Source organism: Hyaena hyaena, unplaced genomic scaffold (genome assembly GCF_003009895.1).
Source record: "Hyaena hyaena isolate Hyena2069 unplaced genomic scaffold, ASM300989v1 scaffold_246, whole genome shotgun sequence".
NCBI classification, from domain to species: Eukaryota; Metazoa; Chordata; class Mammalia; order Carnivora; family Hyaenidae; genus Hyaena; species Hyaena hyaena.
Genome location: NW_024080877.1, coordinates 1092054 through 1113009, shown reverse-complemented (window position 1 = coordinate 1113009; position 20956 = coordinate 1092054). Strand labels below are relative to the sequence as shown.

Below are 20956 nucleotides of genomic sequence, written 5' to 3'. Positions count from 1 at the left end.
CTTTTCCACATAGATGTTAAAAGCCATATTATTCTTTAAAGATATGTTTCTTTTAAAATATATTATACCCTAAAATATTAAATTCAATTTGAGTTATTTTGGTGAGTGAACTTTTGATTCAGCTGTATAAAATTTTATATGGTTAAACCTCAGTTTTACAGTTTGATATCTAAATTTATTTGTTGTGCTAGTGCTGAATTTTATTTTTATCATTATTTAACTTTTTTTCATTTCATATTTATTCCATGGATTTTAATTCTTTTCTTTCTTTGCAGCCTCGTTTGGACCAAGCTAACCACTCCTTTGAAAATTCAGAATTGGCAGATTTGGATAAGTTGAGATACAGGCATTGCCTTACAACACTCACAGTCCCAAGAAGATGTATAGGATTTGCAAGGAGGCGAATTGGCAGAGGTGGAAGGTAAACTACTTGTTTTGACCTGATTTTTGTTCTACAAGGTAGAAGGGAAGGTACAGGGAAAATGTTAATAAATTCTTCCAGGTAATATTTGGTTTTGTATTGCTTTTCAGGGTCATAATGGACCGAATATCCACAGAACATGACCCACTCCTAAAACAGATAGACCCTGAAATGCTGAATGGTTTTTCAAGCTCTTCCCAAACTATAGACTTTTCTTCTAATTTCACTCGGACCAATGCTTCCAGTAAACATTGTGAAAACAGACTGTCCCTTTCTGAAATATTAAGCAATATCAGATCATGTCGACTACAGTGTTTCCAGCCAAGGCTACTAAATTTACAGGACAGTGATAGTGAAGAATGTACCTCAAGAAAATCAGGGCAGACTGTGAACAATAAAAGAGTTTCTGCAGCATCTGTAGCTTTATTGAACACCAGCAAGAATGGCATTTCAGGTAAGCTGTCACTTTGTTAAAAATATATTCTGCTCTTTTTTCCGACTTAATTTTCATTATCCACTAAATAAAGGCTCAGGGTAAATTTTGAAGATTTGTTTCCATAATCCCATAATGGAAAAGAATTTTATCTTAACCTATTACATTTTTTTTTCCAGCCTAAGAAACTAAACCCTATTATTATGGTTCATATTTTTACCGATATCATGATACCTATAAAACCACTGACTTGTATTTTCAGTGTGTGTGCCTGGTATGGTGAATGTGTAGGTAGAATGCATGGGGAGTTCCCTATGGGTAAAGTGGTTATAAGCTGCTACCAGATCTTCATAACCACAGTGTGCATTTTGTGTATATTAACTTTGCTCAAATGTAGGCATTGCTCCTCAGGAGTACCACTGAAAGCTTTCTTTCTGAAAAATGATTTCTTAAGAGTCTCCCTATGAATAGTTGTAATTTATCTGATAGCTAACCTCTGATTGAGACTAGAAAGCATTTTTCATTTTAAGAAACACTGTGCTGAATTTAATATTTTTATGACATGTACATTGTAAATGTGTACCATCTAGACAGTCTAAAATGAAACTTTGGTTTGTTTTTATCTGTGGATAGTCTTTATCACATACACAAGTAGGTATAATTTTAAATATCCTTATGATATATACAAACTCACAGTCCCAAGACAAGACTTAGGCTGTTAATATCCTTCTTTTATTTTTTTTTTAATTTTTTTGATGTTTTTATTTATTTTTGAGAGAGAGAGAGAGAGACCTCGTGAGCAGGGGAGGATCAGAGAGAGAGGGAGACACAGAATCCGAAGACCGGCTCCAGACTGTGAGCTGTTGGCACAGAGCCCGACGCGGGGGCGGGGCTTGAACCCACAAACTGTGAGATCATGACCTGAGCCAAAGCTGGACACTCAACCAACTGAGCCACCCAGGCACCCCTATCCTTTCTTCTTTTAAAACACATTTAAAAAAATGTGTTTTTTTTGAATGATTGGAAGTTGACAGGTCATTTCTCCAAATTAGTTGGTTAATTTTCTCGGAAACAAACTTAGGTAAGGAAAATGGCATCCTGTTCTATGAAGTTCATGAGTTTGTGAAGTTTAATGAGCTTTTGAAGCTGAAATACCTAATATGATTTGTGGTGACAGGCTTCTTAGAAATCTAAAGGTAGTAGGAAGTTCATGAATATTAGGTCGATTTTTTTTTTTTCCTGCCGGCTCCAAAACTGTGTTCAAATGTAACTGAACTAGAACTCCTGTATCAAAAATTACTCAAAATAATTTTTGCCAAAAGGGGAGTTTAAGAACATCTTGGGGCGCCTGTGTGGTTCAGTCACTTAAGTATCCAACTCTTGATTTCTGCTCAGGTCATGAATTCATGTTTCATGAGATTGAGCCCCGCATTGGGCTCTGTGCTAACAGAGCCTGCTTGGGATTCTCTCTTTCCCTCACTCTCTGCCCCTCCCCCATCATGCACTCACTCTCAAATTAAATAAACATTTTAAAGATAAAAACATCTAAATATAGGCATTTATAATTATATTTGACAGTAAATTGAGTTTCTTTTCTATCAGTGTGTACCATACCAAAGTAATGATTGTTTCATCTCAATTTGAACATAACCCGATATTTGCAGCTTTCTACTATACATTCCCAATGTACTCCAGAAGATTTCACTTAACTGTTTTCTAGAAAATATGTATAGTTATATATGTTACTGTATCATCAGTACTCTATATGTATTAAACTAGAATACAACATAATATAACTTAAATAATTCCTTAATAACTAGCTCTAGAATTTTGTGACACTACTATACATCAGCATAAAATAAGCATTTAAAGTATCTCAGGCATGGAACGCCTGAGTGACTCATTCATTTAAACCTCCAACTCTTGGGGTGCCTGGGTGGCTCAGTTGGTTAAGCATCCGACTTCAGCTCAGGTCATGATCTCACGATTCATGGTTCAAGCCCCGCATCAGGCTCTGTGCTGACAGCTAGCTCAGAGCCTGGAGCCTGCTTCAGATTCTGTGTCTCCCTCTCTCTTCCTGACCCTCCCCTGCTCGCACTGTCTCCCTCTTTCTCTCTCAGAAATTGAAGAAAAAAAAAACATTAAATCTCCAACTCTTGATTTCATCTCAGGTCATGATCTCATCATGGTTTGTGGGATTGAGCCTCGAGTCAGCACAGAGCCTACTTGAGATTCTCTCTGCCTCTCTCTCTGCCTCCTCCTTGCTCATGCTCCTCTCCCTCTTTCTCTCTCTTTCTCAAAATAAATAAATAAACTTTAAAGTATCTTAGGCATGCATGCACTTTGCAAGTATCTAAGGTGACAAGTATGTGATGTTAACATCATAGACAGTAAAGCTTTTTAATTTTGCCTGTCCCGTACCATTAAAAAAAAATGGTCTTTCTGGTCTGTATCCTTTTTCCTGCCTTACGTTTTTTAGTATTTTCAACAGAGTACTATTTCCTTCTTTCCTTGACAAATCTCAAGGCTTAAGCAACAACTAAGCTACATAGAATCAGTGTTTTTAAGTAGAATTTGTCTAATATATATTTAATTGTGTTACTAGTGTAAAGGATTTTGTTTTAAATTTTCCTTCTCTGCTGTGACCCTCTAGTCATGGAGACCACAAGGTTTTTGTTTTGTTTTGTTTTGTTTTCAATAAATCTTTTAGGTTTCAAACTATTAGGCACAGGTATATAGATACATAATGGAACAAGTCTTTTTAACAGCATTTTTGTAAACAGTTGAAAAGCTCTGACAATTTTAAGTACCCATTTGTACCAGTTCTATTCATTACATAGTCCTTTCAGTTTGGGCTGTATAATTTAAGTGGATTCCATTACAATTCAGTAAATATTGATAGGAATTTTTTCATCTAAAAGAAGGATGTAGGAGTTTTAGAAAGTTGTACTTTTATATTTGATGGACATAGGACAAAAGAATTGAATACTCATATATTTGATTTAATCTTTATGTCTTTGTTAATAATCTTCTGCTTATTCTTAATAGACTTGGTCTTGAGAGCATATGTCTCTTTAAGAATTTAACAAAACTGACAAAGGACCATATTTTTACCTTGCAGAGTACGACACTGAGCTTGGCAAATTATAAGTACTGAATTTTCAGTTTCACATCTAGGAAATCTCAACAAATAATGAGTTTAATCAGAAATAGAAACTGGGGGGCGCCCAGGTGGCTTAGTCGGTTAAGCATCCGACTTTCTCCCAGGTCATGATCTCGCGGTTCGTGGGTTTGAGCCCCGCGTCAGGCTCTGTGCTGACTGCCAGCTCAGAGCCTGGAGCCTGTTTCAGAGTCTGTGACTCCCTCTCTCTCTGACCCTCCCCTGCTCATGCTGTCTCTCTCTCTCTCCTAGAAATAAATAAAACATTAAAAAAAAAAAAAATAGAAACTTGGACTTGCCTGAGTGGCTCAGTTGGTTACGAGTCCCATTTTTTATTTTGGCTCAAGTCATGATCTCATGGTTGTGAAATCGAGCCCTGCATTGGGCTCTGGGCTGGGTGTGAAGCCTCCTTAAGATTCTTTCTTCCTCTCTCAAAAAAAGAAAAGAAAAGAAATAGAAACCCCACACCTTTGACAGTAATGTTTATTTATATCCCAGTTTCTTAGTTCTTAATAAAAAAAACTTGAACTTAGTAAAAAATATTCTTACTTTTATGCTGTTAATAACCCAGTTGGTATTTTTCAAGTCCTAGGGTACCTGGGTGGCTCAGTCATTGAGCATCTGACTGTGGCTCAGGTCATGATCTCACAGTTTGTAAGTCTGAGCCCATGTCTGGCTCTCTGCTGTCAGCACAGAGCCTGCTTTGGATCCTCTCTACCCCCCTCTCTCTGCCCCTCCTCCGCTCACTTGTGCACACACACTCTCTCTCAAAAATAAACAGGCATTTAAAAAATGTTTTTTTCAAGTCATAATTCCTGTGTCTTAAATAAGAATATCTAATTGTTATTTTTGATACCATACTTAAAGGACTTAAGTTAAAATGTATGTCCTAGATATTAGAAGAACTAGAACTAAAGACTTCATTTTAAAGCAAAGACCTATATCATCTTATTAACTATTAAGTAAAATAAAGATCTGTTTTCTTAATTGAAAAACCCTTTTCAAAGAATAGAAGCAGAACAGAGAAAGGAAAGATGGATTGTACTGAACATAGCAAGTGAATAACCAAGGAAAATTCATTGCATAGATAATTATTTAGAATTATATGGAAAGCACCCTGTTAAATGTTTAAAAGTTGCAAGATTTTATAAGGCAATAATCTTGCCTTCAAGGAGCTTACAGCATATGGCAAGTATTACATTCTTTATATAAAAAGATAAAAAAGTTTTTAGTCACTTCAAACTGCAGTATTATTTAGCTCTTTTTTTGAGAGATACTGATCTTAAATCCCAAACTCAGAAATGAAATTGTATTTCACATTGAAAAGTAGCTTTGCTTAGGGTGCCTGGCTGGCTCAGTCGGTAGAGCATGTGACTTGAGCTCAAGGTTGTGAGTTCAAGCCCCACATTGGGCACAGAGAACTTTAAAATTGAATGAATGAATAAATGAAGCTTTGCTTGTTCAGATTTGAAGAGATAGATTAGTTTACATTCAGTCTTGGTTTTGACTAATGCATGGTTGCAAATTAATAGGTTTTTCCCCCTCATTTGTCTAAGTGTACTGAATAGATACCAGAAGTCTTTTTGACCAGCTCCAAATATCTTAGCATTTCAAGTTTGTAAGAATATCAGCAATTTGGACAGTTTCCATGAGAAATTCCTGATATTTCAGTTTCTTTTCCCATCCTTTTTTTTTTTTTTTAATGTCTGTGTGTGTGGTTTATTTTTATTTATTTATTTATTTTTTGAGAGAGAGGGAGTGCAACTGCATGCAAGCAAGTGGAGGAAGGGCAGAGAGCGAGGGAGACAGAGAATCCCAGGCAGGCTCTGCACTGTCAGTGTGGAGCCCCACGCAGGGCTCAAATTCAAGAACCCTGAGATAACAACCTGAGCTGAGATCAAGAGTTGGACGCTTAACAGACTGAGCCACCCAGGTGCCTCCCCCCGCCCCCATTCTTTATTAAACTGCCATAAAATGTTTGCAAGTATAAAAAATTCTTCAGTAGATAAAAGTACAGTTTAATATTGAGCTAAGGTATTCACAAGGATTTATTTTTTGAGTTAGGTGAGAAATAGATTCAGATTTCAGAAATTAAAAGATTTCAGTTTGCTTGCTAAAGGAAATAATACTGAAATTTCAGTGTAACTAGGTTAGGTGTCAGAAGTTTAAATGAGTCTTTAAAGATTTTATTTTTTTAAGTGATCTCTACACCAACATTGGGTTCAAACCTACAACCCCAAGATCAAACAAGAGTCACACATTCTACCAACTTAGCCAGCCAGGCACCCCTTAAGTGGGCCTTTATTATCTTTACTTTCACATTTCTTTTGTTCCTCATTCCTCATTCCCCTCATCCTTCACCCCTGACTTCACCTCCCATCTTCCCCGTTTCTGCCCTCATAGTTTTGCAGTTTATTCATTAGTTTGCCTTTAACTCTGACAGTTACATTACAGGATGTATATAGTCTTGGACACATAATGTCAGCTTTCAAGATTGAACGATTTATCCTCAGAGTAGCTCCAGCAGTTTATATGAACTTTGACCTGACTCCTCGCTAAGACAAAAATGGTTTAAAATATGTTGTCCGTCATCCCCACCCCATCAGCCCCAAATCTTTCTTTAACAAAAAAAATGCATATAGTCAGCTTTGCTTCAACATAGCATGTATTAAGACTTTTGTAATAAAGACCTACCTTATAGATGAAGAAATCCTGGATAATATATTCTTTTGACTTTTAGATCCTCTTTACTACCATATTAGATGTTCTTCATTAAACTATGAAAACTTGGTCTAGGCCAGTGTTTAAAAAATTCATAGCTTCCCAAGAATACATTGTATTAGCCCACTTAGAGAAACACTGTGTTAAAAGGTAATTTTGAAAAGGCACACACAGGGGTACCTGGGGCCTCAGTCGGTTGAGCATTTGACTCTTGGTTTTCGCTCAGATGGTGGTCTCGTGGTTGGTGGGACCCCGCCCCAAGCAGGCTCTGCGGTGGCAGTGCAGAGCCTGCTTGCGATTCTCTCTCACCCTCTCCCACTGCCTTCTTCCCACTCCTGCACGCACACGCATGCTCTCAAATAAAAATAAAAGGCACACACAAGCACGAAAACCATATGTTCATACCCTGTTGTGAGATGGTCATCCAGAAGTTGCAGAACGTGTTTCTGTTAGATTTTTCTTTTTAGTTCATCAACAGAACTATACAAAGTTAGCAAATACTTGTAAAGATTTCACATATACTGAAGAATACTTTCTCTGTGGGCCCAAGTTTAAGAAATAGTGGTCTAGGGCTTTAGAATTATTAAACCAGTATAAAGTCTAGTGGAGATACCTTAAGTGTATTTTTAGTGGATCTGTCAGAATATGAGAGGGAAAGCTGATAGGAGTGAACTCAGCAGACCACCATCTAGGAACCACATCCTGGAAAGGTGAAAGATGAAAAGAAAAATGCCTAGGACTTTTGAAAACAAAATCAACATTCCAGAGACAGTGACAAATATTCTCACAAAAACTACATGGATTCATCTGGTGAATAAAGCAACTGATAAATCTAAGACAGGTGATAAGCCAGATATAAAGAAGATAGCCAGGAAAGTTAGGGACTTTAGTGAAAAACAGACTTTTGTTTATATACACAAAATATTTAGAAATGCAAGTATGTCACTAATGTATAGAATGACATATTTGCATATATGAAGAGGAAAATTCTACGTTTACCTATCAGCATGTGTTAACTACAGAGATATGGAAAACTTCTTACTTAGGTAAAAAGGCACTTCCCATCTATCTGGATTAGTGAAGTATTGCTTCCTTCACAAAACAATCAGATTTCTGGGCACCTGGGGTGGCTCAGTCAGTTAAGCGTCCAACTTCAGGTCAGGTCATGATCTCACGGGTCATGGGTTCGAGCCCTGCGTTGGGCTCTGTGCTGACAGCTAGCTCAGAGCCTGGAGCCTGTTTCAGATTTTGTACTTCCCTCTCTCTCTGACCCTCCCCTACTCATGCTCTCTCTCTCTCTCAGAAATAAATAAAACATTAAAAAAAGTTTTTTTTAATGAGATTTGCGGTTACTTTTAAACTGGCAGAAATTGGAGGGGTGGGGTAGGGTAGATGTATGACCAGCAACTATTTCACTTTTAAGATAGCAACCTGTGAGTAACTAGTGGAAAGAACTTGGCTTGGCCCTAAGCAAGAGAAGCAGAAAGCAGAAGCAGAAGAGAAGTTAGAAAGGGTGTTTTGTATGTATTCCAACTCTGTGTCATAATTAGTAATTGCTTTTTTTATCTAAAGAGTTGAAAATGACACAAAACAATGCTCTAGAAATTTTGAATGAGGAACTTTATAGTAAAGAAAGAGCTAGGTGTCAAGAATGGGTACAACATGCTGAGCTTGAAGTAACAGGGTGGAGAAAAAATAAATGTCATTTTTTAAGGCATATCCATATTATGGAGTTAAATTGAGTTTATATTAGTGATTCTCAACCAGTAATGGGATCGGGGTGACTTTTATTATTAAAATCATTCAGGGTTTTAAAAGGTTGGGAAACAGTGATCATTAATTCGAATAATTTGGATTGAGTCTTGGTTGGTTGGGATTTAAATGAGTTTTCAATGGGGAAAAGACTGGGGCTCCTCAGCAAATTAATGGTCTCAGCAAGATGGGGCAGTAAGTAGACATAACTCCCCCCCCCCATATACTGCCCACCAAAAACAGGCAATTTTATCCACATTCCTTTTTAATATATACATAAATGATCATCAATTCATGAAAGGCAAGTAGAACCATCTATAGTTGGCAACACTTTGTTACTCATGGACTACTAACCAAAAGTAATTTTTTAAATTAAAAACAATTTTTTTAATGTTTATTTGTTTTTGAGATAAACTGAGACACCCAGGTTCCCCCAAAAGCAATTTTTTAATTTAAAAAATGCTGTTTGTTCTTTATGCTAATTTAGGTAGATACTTATTCTGAATTAATGAGATTTTATGATTTTCTGACTTAATAAGATTTTAGAGAAGATTTTTATTCCTATTTCTCTCAATTTTCAAGTAGCTGTTATAACTATATTCACTTAATTTGGTTTATTCCTCATTTAAGTTAATCATTGTGACTCCCACCTTTTCACCACACTAAAAAACTTAGCTCTAGATAAACAGAGCGCTGGATTTGAGGGAGTAGACCATGCTAATAACACCAGCTTCCAAGTCCATTTCATTTGATTGGCACACTCATTTATACACATAAGACTTATTAAGCAAATTTATTGGGTTTAACTTAAGAGTTTTCCTTCCTGCCTTTTATCTAATAAACTATTTTTTCATCTCTTTCCCAAGGTTTTCAAACAACTGGAAATTTATGAGTACTTCACATTTTCAGTTGATTTTGAAGACTGTAAATTTAGAATTAAAAATATTTTTTACATTTAAGAATAGAACACTTGCAGTGAATTTAACATGTGCAAACAAAGAAAAACATTTGATTTTGTTGGTAATTCAGTAAGATAACTAATGTGTACTTCAAAAATACAGGTAATATGAACATTTTAGAGTGAGCACTGTCATAGCACCAGGTCTCTTAATCTTTCAAAAATAAAATTGCTCTCTAAAAACTGTTTTTCTTTCATAGCCCAATACAACTTTTAATGCTAACACCGTGGAACAGAAATGAAGGCATATTTAGTGCTTTGTCCGTCTCTGGGGCCTCTCTTAATAGAAAGTGGACTGTATTTATTCATAACTTGTTATATGTGTAATTTACCACCACAGTTTTTAGGATTTCTGATTTATATTTGTAGTAAATGAAGAACTTGGCGGGGAGTAGTGAAGAGTAACCTAGGTTAAGGATGTCATCTTCCAGCTAAACTTCTTTAGGTCCTGTTGATGGGATTGCTCAATTGCATTTAAAGTTTGGCTCATATTAGTTGGTATTCCTTTATATGTATTTTTTCTCTCCAGCTGCCCAGCTGCACTGTAGGACCTTATAGCCAGTACCTTTTTGCCCTTTATTTTGCCCTGTATTCACTTAACTCTTAATGTAGCACTCTGCATCATCATAAATAGCAAATACTTATTGATTGAAAGAAATAGATAGGAGAAAGGAAAGAAAGCAATGAAGAAAAATAGAACAAAATTACTCTAGTAGTACATGTATTTTGATGTGATTTAATACTTCTTGGTTTGGATAATGTCTAACTTCTATGGAAATAGCTTTATGTCCTCTAAAACATTTTATCAGCAATTTTCTTAAAAATTAGTGAGAGTTTTTTACATTTCTTTGAGAAAAATGCCTTTCCTATTTCAACTTTTTCTTGGCTAATCTTGTAAACAGAAGTTTTAGATGTCTTATTGTCGCTTGAAATCTACTATTAACAGTTGGTCACCCCTTGATTACATCTGAGGATACATGCTGTCTTTAATTTTCTGTACAGTTCACTGATTTCTAGCCCATATTTGTATACATAAGACTTATTTTAGCATCAAATCTCTTGGCTTGAACTGTAGTTAATGACTATGCTCGGTGAACATCTTTGTCCTCTACTCTGATTTGTAACCACAGAAAATGTCCTGGATGAGAACCAGCAGTGAGAATCATTTATAGTCCTGCAGATGGTCCTGCTTTCTTATTAAGGCTGTCACTTAGTCATCGTCATCATCATTATTTGCATTAATAAATCGGAGTTTCCTCATTGTATAGTTACCACAACGTAGAGAGCGAAGGATCCCAAAGACACGAAATCTGAATAAATAGTAGAATCCTCATCTTAGAAATATTTTACACAGTATAAACACTGCACATAAGGCTTTTTTTAGCATGAAATTTTAGAAGATCATAGATATTAACATAAGTCACTTTTGCTTTTTATTGAGTTTTTTGCTGATGTGTGATTTGCAGTTGCATTTCATTTTAATTGTGCGGTAAATTTATAGTGTATTGGTGTTGTGCAAAGTACTTTAAAATATACTTCTGAACTGGATGTCCTTTGCCAGTAACAGGGGGTATCACAGAAGAACAGTTTCAGACGCATCAACAGCAGTTAGTTCAAATGCAAAGGCAGCAGCTTGCTCAGCTTCAGCAGAAACAGCAATCTCAGCATTCCTCGCAGCAGACGCACCCAAAAGCACAGGTGAGCCTGTCTCTTAATCATGGTTGTTTCTTTCTTTTTTCATCATTACACAGTTTTGTACAATTTTAGTCAAGCCACAAGATAAACTAATTTATATTTTAAAACTTTTTTTTTAATGTTTTATTTATTTCTGAGGGGGAGGGGAGACACAGAGTCTGAAACAGGCTCCGGGCTCTGAGCTAGCATTCAGCACAGAGGCCAACACAGGGCTCTAACCCGTGACCCGTGATATCATGACCTGAGCCGAAGTCGGATGCTTAACCGACTGAGCCACCCAGGTGCCTCTAAACTAATTTATATTTAATGAGGGGAGTACTAGAGTCAAATATGGTATCTGTAATTTAGGAAAGAAACTACATTGTTGGAAAGGATTATTGAGAATTTGTAGAAGGAATTCTATACTTTTAGAATTGTCATCCCCACTCCTACTCTGCCGCCAAGACTTTTTTCCCCAAGAATATAACATTCCTAACACCTTCCTAAACTGTTTTTAAGTGGCATTTGGTTGTGCACCATCACCTAAGAAGCAATTCTCTTGAATTGTACAGTAAATCCAAACAACAAAGCCCCTTGCCTCTTTGAATCACATTTCCCTGAAGAAAAAAATTGCCACTAGGTGAAGTTTTCCATAGGCACCATTAAACGAATTCACCAGGGGTAAGAACAAAAATACCGTATAAAATCGTAATTGCCAGAAGAAAGAAACCCCTCACACATCTTGATATGAGCCCTATAACACTTACTTTGAACTTGTCGCATCCAGAACTGTATGAGAATAAATTTCTGTTGTGTAAGCCACTAAAAATAAAACTGTAATTGAAAAGTATGTTTCAAATTTGAGCCATCTGAAAGAAATCTAATATTTTAGGTCTTAAGTTTTGTTACTTCATAATTCTAAAAGTAATTCTGAAGTGGTAACCGAGGTTAACTCTATCTTTGTTGTATTCTGTGAGCTCTCAGGCCAGCGTCTGCTGATAGTAGGTCAGTTCATTTTCAGAGGGTCATTAAATACACTGACCTTGGAAAACCTGAATCCAGCAACCTGAAAATCTCAGTGACATCAGGAGCCCTCAGCACTGCTCTAGCATCCAGGTGGATTTGCCCGCATTCTGGAGCTATTGGCTGACCTGTTTCATACAGAACCAAGAGGAATGGCCATTAAACTTGCCTTTGTTTGCTTTTCTGAATCTCTCGGGTAACTAGCCTACTTGCAAGATTAGGCAAGACATGTTTTTACATTGTGACAAAAATGATGGTTAGACCCTTTGATTTTATTTTGTCCCTAGTATCTAGATTGTCAAGTATTTTAAAGGCATTCATTAACACCTACTGGAAAAATTAATAGAGCATTAAAGTATATTTGAGGTTTTTGATCCCCTAGTTCTTTCTCAGAAATAGCTTCCCAATTTTTAGTCACTTCGCTGCTTAAAAATGCCAAAAATAGTCTGTGGAGTCCTGGATCTCTTAATCTGAATACTTAAACCCATGCAAGATGAAAAAGGAAACCGTCTTTTGGGTTTGCCCATTTCTTAGTATTCACGTTCATGAAATCAGATTTGAAAAATTGAGAGTTTAATTCTGCTCATTTTATAGGGCTCAAGCACCTCTGACTGTATGTCTAAAACACTTGACTCAGCCAGCGCCCACTTTGCTGCATCCGCAGTAGTCAGTGCACCTGTTCCAAGTCGCAGTGAGGTAACCAAGGAACAGAACACTGGCCACAACAACATAAACGGTGTTGTCCAGCCTTCAGGTAAGCCTGTGGTTTCACGTGATACTTACTAGCTTGAGGCTGTAACTTACTGATTGGAGAGATGGTGTTTGTTTTTTAAATATAAGGGAAGACAATCATACAAGAAGTTAGGACTCCAGAATTTCTGTGGATAAGTGTGGCGGAATCGCTGAATGTTTTCTAGAATTCATTCACATAGAGCCTGCTCCCTGTTTCCTCCTGTACCCACGGGATACCTTCCTATGTAAGTCCCCACCCTGCCTGGTTTTATCCACATACTCTCAGTTGCCTCACATCTTAGGAAACATATCAAGTTCATCACTAACCATCACCCTGGAGTTATCCATGCATTGATAGAAAGGCAGAATATAATGCAGGTTGGTCGGTCAATAAGTTTGAAATTGGGTTTACCTTCCCACTAGCACATACTCATTGGACTGCTTTCTCTGACTCCTCCTCTTGAAATACAGTATTACTCTGAAACCTTGTCTGCTTCTTACTACCCTGAGTCCTCAAAGCTTTGCTGTTCCTATCAGCCTTCAGCTACTACTCCGACGCTAGGGTTTTTCCACTTGCTTTTAGATACACCCATGATCCTGATTGCCCCTCCTACTGATTCCTTGCGTGTGTGAATTCTGATGGAATCCAACTGTCCTTTCCACATGCTCTCAACTTCCAGAGAGGACCTCTCTTCCCTCTTGTTTCCTACTTTATAATGTAGGCTTTTATGCAGGCGAGTAGAAAAAAATGTGTCTTTGGGTTGTGACAGGTAAGTATGCTGTGATCAGGAGCTCTCTTTGGAGAGGCCATTATGTGGAAAATTAATTTGGTATTTAACTAGAATACACATGTTTGCATGGATTTTTATTAAACCCCTGATTTTCTGAGAGTTTAATTAATGTCTCATGATACAAATTAAATGATTTTACTTTTCTCCTTCAGGAACCTCTAAAACATTATACTCCACCAATATGGCTTTATCATCCAGCCCAGGGATTTCAGCTGTACAGCTTGTAAGGACAGTTGGCCACACCACTACAAACCACTTAATCCCAGCATTGTGCACAAGCAGTCCTCAAACACTTCCCATGAACAATTCCTGCCTGACAAACGCAGTGCACCTCAATAACGTCAGTGTTGTTTCTCCAGTCAATGTGCATATCAACACACGGACTTCAGCACCATCGCCAACAGCCTTAAAACTTGCCACGGTTGCTGCCAGTATGGACAGAGTGCCAAAGGTTACTCCCAGCAGTGCCATCAGCAGCATAGCAAGGTGTGTGTGTGTGTGTGTGTTTCCGGTTCCATCCTGTCCCTGTCTGCTGGCTAACCTGTGGGAGGAAAAAGACGTTTTTGCCTGCAATAGATGCCTGTTGATTGACACATATTGAGTTCTGCTCAGGGTAAAGCTCTGTGACTTAGATTATTTGTTCAAGGTCACTAGTGGGATGTTTACATGCCATCCAGAAGTATAAAAAAACCAAGGGGAAAACACATCAAATTGGGAACCATCAAGCCAAAAATATAAACCAAAGACTATTTTAGAAGCTTGAGTCTTCTAACTATTTTTTGTAGCTTAGGCAGTTGGGAAGGTTAAAGTTGTTACTAATTCCCTCGTCAGAGCTTTAATTTTCAAATCAAAATTTGTGTTTTCTTCAACATTCTATATAACGAGAAAGTAAATTATTCTATGTATATATTTATTTCTTTCTGTGACACTAATACGTAAGAACAGCGAATCAGAAAACAACTTGATGTGCATGAATAACTTACTACATGGCCTTAAACCTATAAAATTAAACTGTAGTGGAAAGTAATTTAAGTACTATTGTGCTTCTGATTATTCTTTTTGAGCATCATATACTCATCTATTGTAAAAAAACTTGGACTGTCCTATGTTACATATTTCATAAGTAGTTTATCATTGGTTTCTGCTGGAATATTGTGTAAATTATTGTCTTTCCTAAGTAAGCAGTTATAATTAAGTAATTAGGAAATCATAGAATTTCTTAGCTACAAAAAACTTTTCCTCATTCCCGTAGAGAAATTGTAAAAGTGGGAAATGTTCTTGTGAAGTACGTGTGTAGTTGTAGTTACATAAAACTATATCTGTAAATACTGAATGATAATACCATATTCTAGAGCGTATTAATGTTTATTTTACTCTTTGCCTTATTATAGAGAGAACCATGAACCAGAAAGATTGGGTTTAAATGGAATAGCAGAGACAACAGTAGCTATGGAAGTGACATAACCTAAAACATGTGGCTTTGACCTGTGCTGATGGTGTGCAGTCATTCATATTCCAGCTGAATGCAAAAGGCGACACTCTGTGGATCACAGAGCGTAACAATGGACCTAAATGGACTACAGTATATCGGATATTAAATCGATATATGATGTATATTTTGTAAAATTGGGAAAATCACTACCTTGTAAAATAGTTTATTTGTATCATCAATATTATTTCTGTTACTTGAATAGTAGATATTCATCATCATGCTTTTGCACTTGAATTTGCAACTGAATGGATTTTAAAAAATAATTCTTTAATGGGATCATGAGCATGAAATGGGATCCTGCATCACTTGTTTTAACTATTTATTTTGCCATGTTTACATTTTGTATCTTGTAAAAATAAATCCAACTTTGTGTCTAAAAAGTTAAAGATTCATAGCTAGGAAATGAAATTCTTGTAATTTTTTTCTAAAGAAACTGTAAAGTTTTCACTTGGTTCATTTTGTTTCACAATTTGACTAGATGGACTTTTTGGTAAATACTAGTGGCATTTCACTGTCAAATATGAAGTTCAAGGCAAAATAGTATTTTCTATTACTGTGCAGGGGAAAGGGATGGATCGATACATGCAAATTTAATGTAGTAACTCACTTTTCCATATATTTTGAATGTATATTTCTATTTATAATACCAGTTTATAAAAATAATTACACAGGAAAAATGGACTAGGAAAAATTATGCATCTAGCACATTTAAACTGTGCAGATAAGAAAATTTTTCAAGGATTACATTTTATCTGAAGACTGCATATTTTAACTGGCTTTAAAACTGTAACACACCACATAAAGGATATTTTACCAGGTATGTATTGCATCATATCATTGCAATAATTATTGGAAGTCTAGATATCGAGCCATCCCAGGTGTTGGGAGGGGGGGGAGGGTTGTGGCAAGACTGTCTTTTCAATTTTGGAGAGTTTTCCTGTGGCTACAAGGCAAGTAACGGGTTGGAAAAAGTCTGACTGTAAGCGTTGGACACCTTCATAGTGTAGTGTTTTAGTGACTTTTTTTATACGGTTCTTGTAAATTAGATACGTGTAGTGGTGTTTCAGAATGTTTGTTTATGCACTAGTTCAGACAACTTTCCCTGTTACTTGTTCTTGATAAGTGAAAACTGCAGGGAAATAAAAATACATATCAAAACATGGACATGCTGCATATGTGTTTATTTCACAATGTGCACACAGTGTAAGTGAGAATTTAAGGGAGACGATAGCACTTAACAGCACTTTTCATTTTCACAGTGCTTTCCAAGCATTAATGAAAAGAATTGTAAGACGCTCATCTGTGGGCACTATTGGGTTTCAGATAATCCAATATAAACTACCTTTGATATGAAAAGTTCTTAAAATAGTTTACGGAATGTAAGTAATTTGCAGTATAACATTCACTGAAATCTCATAAATGAGCCTCATTTTATAAATAAAAGTTTAGAGTAGAATTATATTGCAAGGGGGGTTTGTCAAGTAAGTACTGGGAAATGTAAATATTTTTAATGAATATGATTAAAACCATTTCAAACTTACATAATTTTATACTTTACATTTTTTATACCTGCATTCCTGAAAGTTGTAAATTGATATGTCAGTTGAATTAATGGGCCAAGATTTCTGCTGAGAGTGGTTTTTATTCAGGTCCTAAATGTGTAAAGCAATTTATGGTCAAAACCACAGAGAAAAATAAATTTAATTTCTTCATCGGTTGTGACCTGATAGGATCCATGCTCGTTTCTGCCATACTACCTCTGGAGTTACTCATTGCTGATGATATAAAGGAAATAATTTTGATTTGATATGTATTATGACTGTGTTCATTCTGCTTATAGTTGGATGTATCTCCTTGCTATTAAGAACTTAACTTTAGTGCCAATTTTGGAGAAAGCTTTTTTTTTCCATTTTACTAAGTAAAGCATGACGTGAATTTGCCTTATGTGATATACATGTTATAAATAATTTAAGTAAAACAAAAGAACTATCCATTTGTACAGTTTCTGGAGATGTGGCAAATCCAGACCTTATCAAAGACCGGTGACCAATTTATCTGTTCCTTTTGAAGTAAAATAGAAAAATAAGCCCTTCCTTATTTTGGTGGTTTTAACTGTCTCATAGGTGGCATTTCAGTTACTTGCACACACATTTTTCCAGTGCTCCTCAAAACCTTTCAAGTGACAAGAGACTCATTTACACCTTGAAGAAGAGTTTGTCTTTGCACTACCCCCCCCCCCCCTCCCCGGGCAGTACTGCCATACCTTGGTTTTCTGAGGAAACTAATGTTGGTACTTGTAGTTCAGTAAGCTTCCAGAGTCTTGGAGAATGTGTGGTTTTTGATGGGATGACTAGGTTGCTTGGTTGGGTTTTTGGTGGTGGTTTTTTGTTTTTTAAAGCAGAAGGGTAACTCCTGTCCTGGGTTTTCTTATAATTTGATATAGTTAGGAATATTTATAAACTCTTTTTCTGCCTTCCTAAAGAGAGTACTCTTCCTTTCCTAGTAATGCAAGATCATCTTTATGACCAGTTATTATGGTGTAGCTCTAAAGGTATTTGAGGATGTGTTGCACATCTCTTTTGCAAAAGACCAAAGGAAAAATAAATCTATCTGGAGGGCAGATGTAAAAACTATATACGTCACACACACTCATAACCCCCCCCACACACACACTCTTTGTAAAAAATAGGGAATACAGTATTTGCACCTATGCCCAGTGTTTATTACCAAGGTGGCTTTTTGTGGGGAGAAGAGCAAGAAGGAAGACATATTTCAGAAACACCCCTAGTACATACTGCTATATTTGGATATAATGCTATACTTCGGACAGGTTCTTTTTTTCATTAATAGTATGTTTTTAACAGAAATGTTTCACTCCTTAATTTGGCAAACTTAAATTTCAAAAGATTAAGTGCATATCAAGTAATTCCCTATTCTATCATGTAAGACAAGGTTTGTTTGTTTTCATTATTAATTGCAGTATACTCATGGCTAACCACATGGAGCATGTAGAGTTTTCATTTAGTCTGAACAATTATGTAATGTACCAGTATTCTCCCTGTTTTACAGATCAGAAAAATGAAGCTTAGAGAAATTAGATCACCTGCCCTCTGTCACCTAGCTGCAAAGTTACTGAGCCAGGAAGTAGACTTAGGTAGTCACCACACTTCTAATCACAGCCTCCCATCCTAAGGTGGAAGAAGTGCCCTTCAAAGGAGAACTTACTTCTCAGTCCACGTATGGGCAGCATCTGTAGCATCAGAGTCTCAAACTTAATTAGGAAACAACCTCCCCCACTCTTACACCGCCAGGCAATTGATGTTTTCTGCTTCCCAGATTGAGTGCATTAGATCCAACTTTGGCTTCTAGCCATCCGCCAAGCAAGCCCAAACCAATCAGATTACCGTCCTCCGTCTGCCAAGCCAGTAAGTGCTTAAAGCTCTCAGTCAGCATATGGCAGTGGAAGCTGGGTCCGGGCCAGGACTTGGCGGAGTTTAGCCCTTGCTGGACCTTGGTTTCCCCATCTGTAAAATGAGCAAGTGCCAGAAGGGAGGCCGCTGACAAGCAGGAGGAAAGATTAAGTGTGGCCCATGTGTCATTGGTTTGTCACCAGGAAGTAAATTATGTGGGAGCTAAAGCTGAGCATACAGTTAGTCCAGAGCTGCTTTTTGTTAAATCATTAATGTCGTTAGGGCTGACCAGCGTACGCACATTTGTATTCTATCATGTAATGAATGCAGCTGAGCTTACATGGAACCAGCAATTCTAACAAACTACAGTGACAAAATCCCAAGAATTCTGTATTTTTCAGAGGTGTTAGTGGAGGAAACGAGACGATAAGTGCAGTAGAATATCAGAGAATTTCTTGAGTGTGGTCTTAATCCCTTCTCTACCATTTATTTGGCAGGTGATTTCACCATCTTCATATCTCTGAACTTGGGATCATAGGACAAATGGTAAAATTAGCCTGTAACATCTCCCCCAGCTATGATACTACAGGAATCAAATCTTCCACATCCTTAGATGATCCCCTTACTTTCCAGAAGTCACTCTGTCTGCTGTTGTCACTATCCATCAACTTACCAGCACCATTCAAAAGGATCAGTAACAGATCAGACCCTATATGCCTTCCTACCATGCCTTTTCCTATTATCCAAAGGGGACCTGTTTCTTATTTCAAACATGGATTTCAAGCGTTTTTAGCTGTGGCTTACTTCAAAGCTTGAAATTTTAATATAGGGAAAAAGAAGGTAACACGAAACCACGTATTTCTCCAGCAATGACTTATTTGGTATCACATTTTAGGCTTGGGCTACTTCTAAATGAGGTCTTCTGTGTCATAGTAAGAGTTCTGTGTGTACTTGAGATACTGTGTTATTCTCATGAAATCTCCCTTGTAATATCATTGCATCTTCGAACAAAACCCTATTTCACTGGCCAACTGGTTAGAATAATATTGCAAGTCAAGATGATAAAATGTCTCTGAATATTGACCCTCCTTTAGAGTGAACATTATCCTCAGGAAAGCCTAGGATTCTGCAATTACCTTTATTGTTAGAACAAAAGAGATGGACTCCAATCACAAAAAAAATGATCCCATCTTCAGTGTGCAAACTATTGATTTGATCAATAGCATATTCTACAACAATGACATCTTCCATTTGCCAGAGTTGAAAACCTCTAACCATTAGCGTAGAGAAGAACACTGTTCTTCCTCTGCTCTGTGCCAGGGCCACTGGAGGTCATGGGCACACATGGCTCCGGTCTTACCGATGCCTGTCTCATGTGCTCTTCTCATTGCCATAAGTAGCTTGAGGTCAGTCAGTGACCACGTGAGCCCAAATTAGGGGTAGCCAAGATTCAGGATTTCAGCTTTCAACATGACACCTATGCAGTCTGCTGAGGAATAAACAACTACAAACAACCCGTATATGTGAGTTAGGAGTCTAGTACTAAACTGAAATCAAGGTGGCAATGGTTCTGTGTTCTCATCTGGAAGTTCAAGAAGGGAAAGACCCACTTCAAAGCTCCCTCAGTCTGTAGACTGAATTCACTTCCTTGTGGCTCTAGAATTCATAGCAATTTGCTTCTTCAAGGGCAATGGAAGAGTGTTTCTGCCATGTGAAGTCTCTTGCCTCAGAGAAGCCTAGATCTTCTTGGAGGGCTCATCTGATTAGCTCAGGCCCAAGCACCTTGATCTGCTTCATCAACTGACTAAGGACCTTAATCACATCTATAAAATCCTTTCACTTGCTCTTCTCCAGTTAGAAGCAAGTTACAGGTCTTTCCCACACTCAAGGGAATTACACAAAGACATAAGTCCTAGGAGATGGGAATTACAGCGCCACCACAGGTGTGGCAAACACACCTGTTTAATCAGATTAGCACTGTCCCACCTCAGTCTTCCCTCAGCACCTTGGATTAACTTCAATAGAACAACATGTTTTTTATAGATACACGTTTACAGTGGTCTTGTTGCACACACTTTGCTGTTTTGTAAATCATAAATTTGACTGGGTGATAGGCGGGAGGTCAGGTCCAGTCTGGCCATATGGCTAGCCATCATCCACATGAAAAGCCTTGTGGCACTGGCGTGGATGAGATTAGGTAGAGGAAGAGAAGGAAAAGCAGTAAAGTGAGCAGCCAAACCTTAGCATCCACATGGCTGGGGGAAGGGAGGAGGGCAGAAGGGACTTGGGTAGCAATCATGGAGGAGCAGCTGGTGATGGAAGGGCTAATTTCCTTCAGAAGAACATAGGGAGATAGAGTGCAAGTGGGTTGACGTGAGTGGTCTGGTTG

At 37.3% G+C, this 20956-nt stretch overlaps 1 protein-coding gene across 4 annotated transcripts in view; it reads left to right on the top strand.

Annotated features, from left to right (window-relative positions):
- Positions 1 to 16319, top strand: part of EPC2 (enhancer of polycomb homolog 2) — a 121566-nt gene extending 105247 nt beyond the window's left edge. For 3 of the 4 annotated variants that reach the window (XM_039244576.1, XM_039244575.1, XM_039244573.1), the window contains 6 exons: positions 276 to 421; positions 532 to 875; positions 11007 to 11143; positions 12737 to 12896; positions 13818 to 14151; positions 15057 to 16319. In XM_039244576.1, the coding sequence (XP_039100507.1) occupies positions 276 to 421; positions 532 to 875; positions 11007 to 11143; positions 12737 to 12896; positions 13818 to 14151; positions 15057 to 15129 (1194 nt within the window). In that variant the 3' untranslated portion in view covers positions 15130 to 16319. The remainder of the gene's footprint in view (positions 1 to 275; positions 422 to 531; positions 876 to 11006; positions 11144 to 12736; positions 12897 to 13817; positions 14152 to 15056) is intronic. The other variant, XM_039244574.1, reaches the window with a different exon arrangement.
- Positions 16320 to 20956: the final 4637 nt, after the last annotated feature.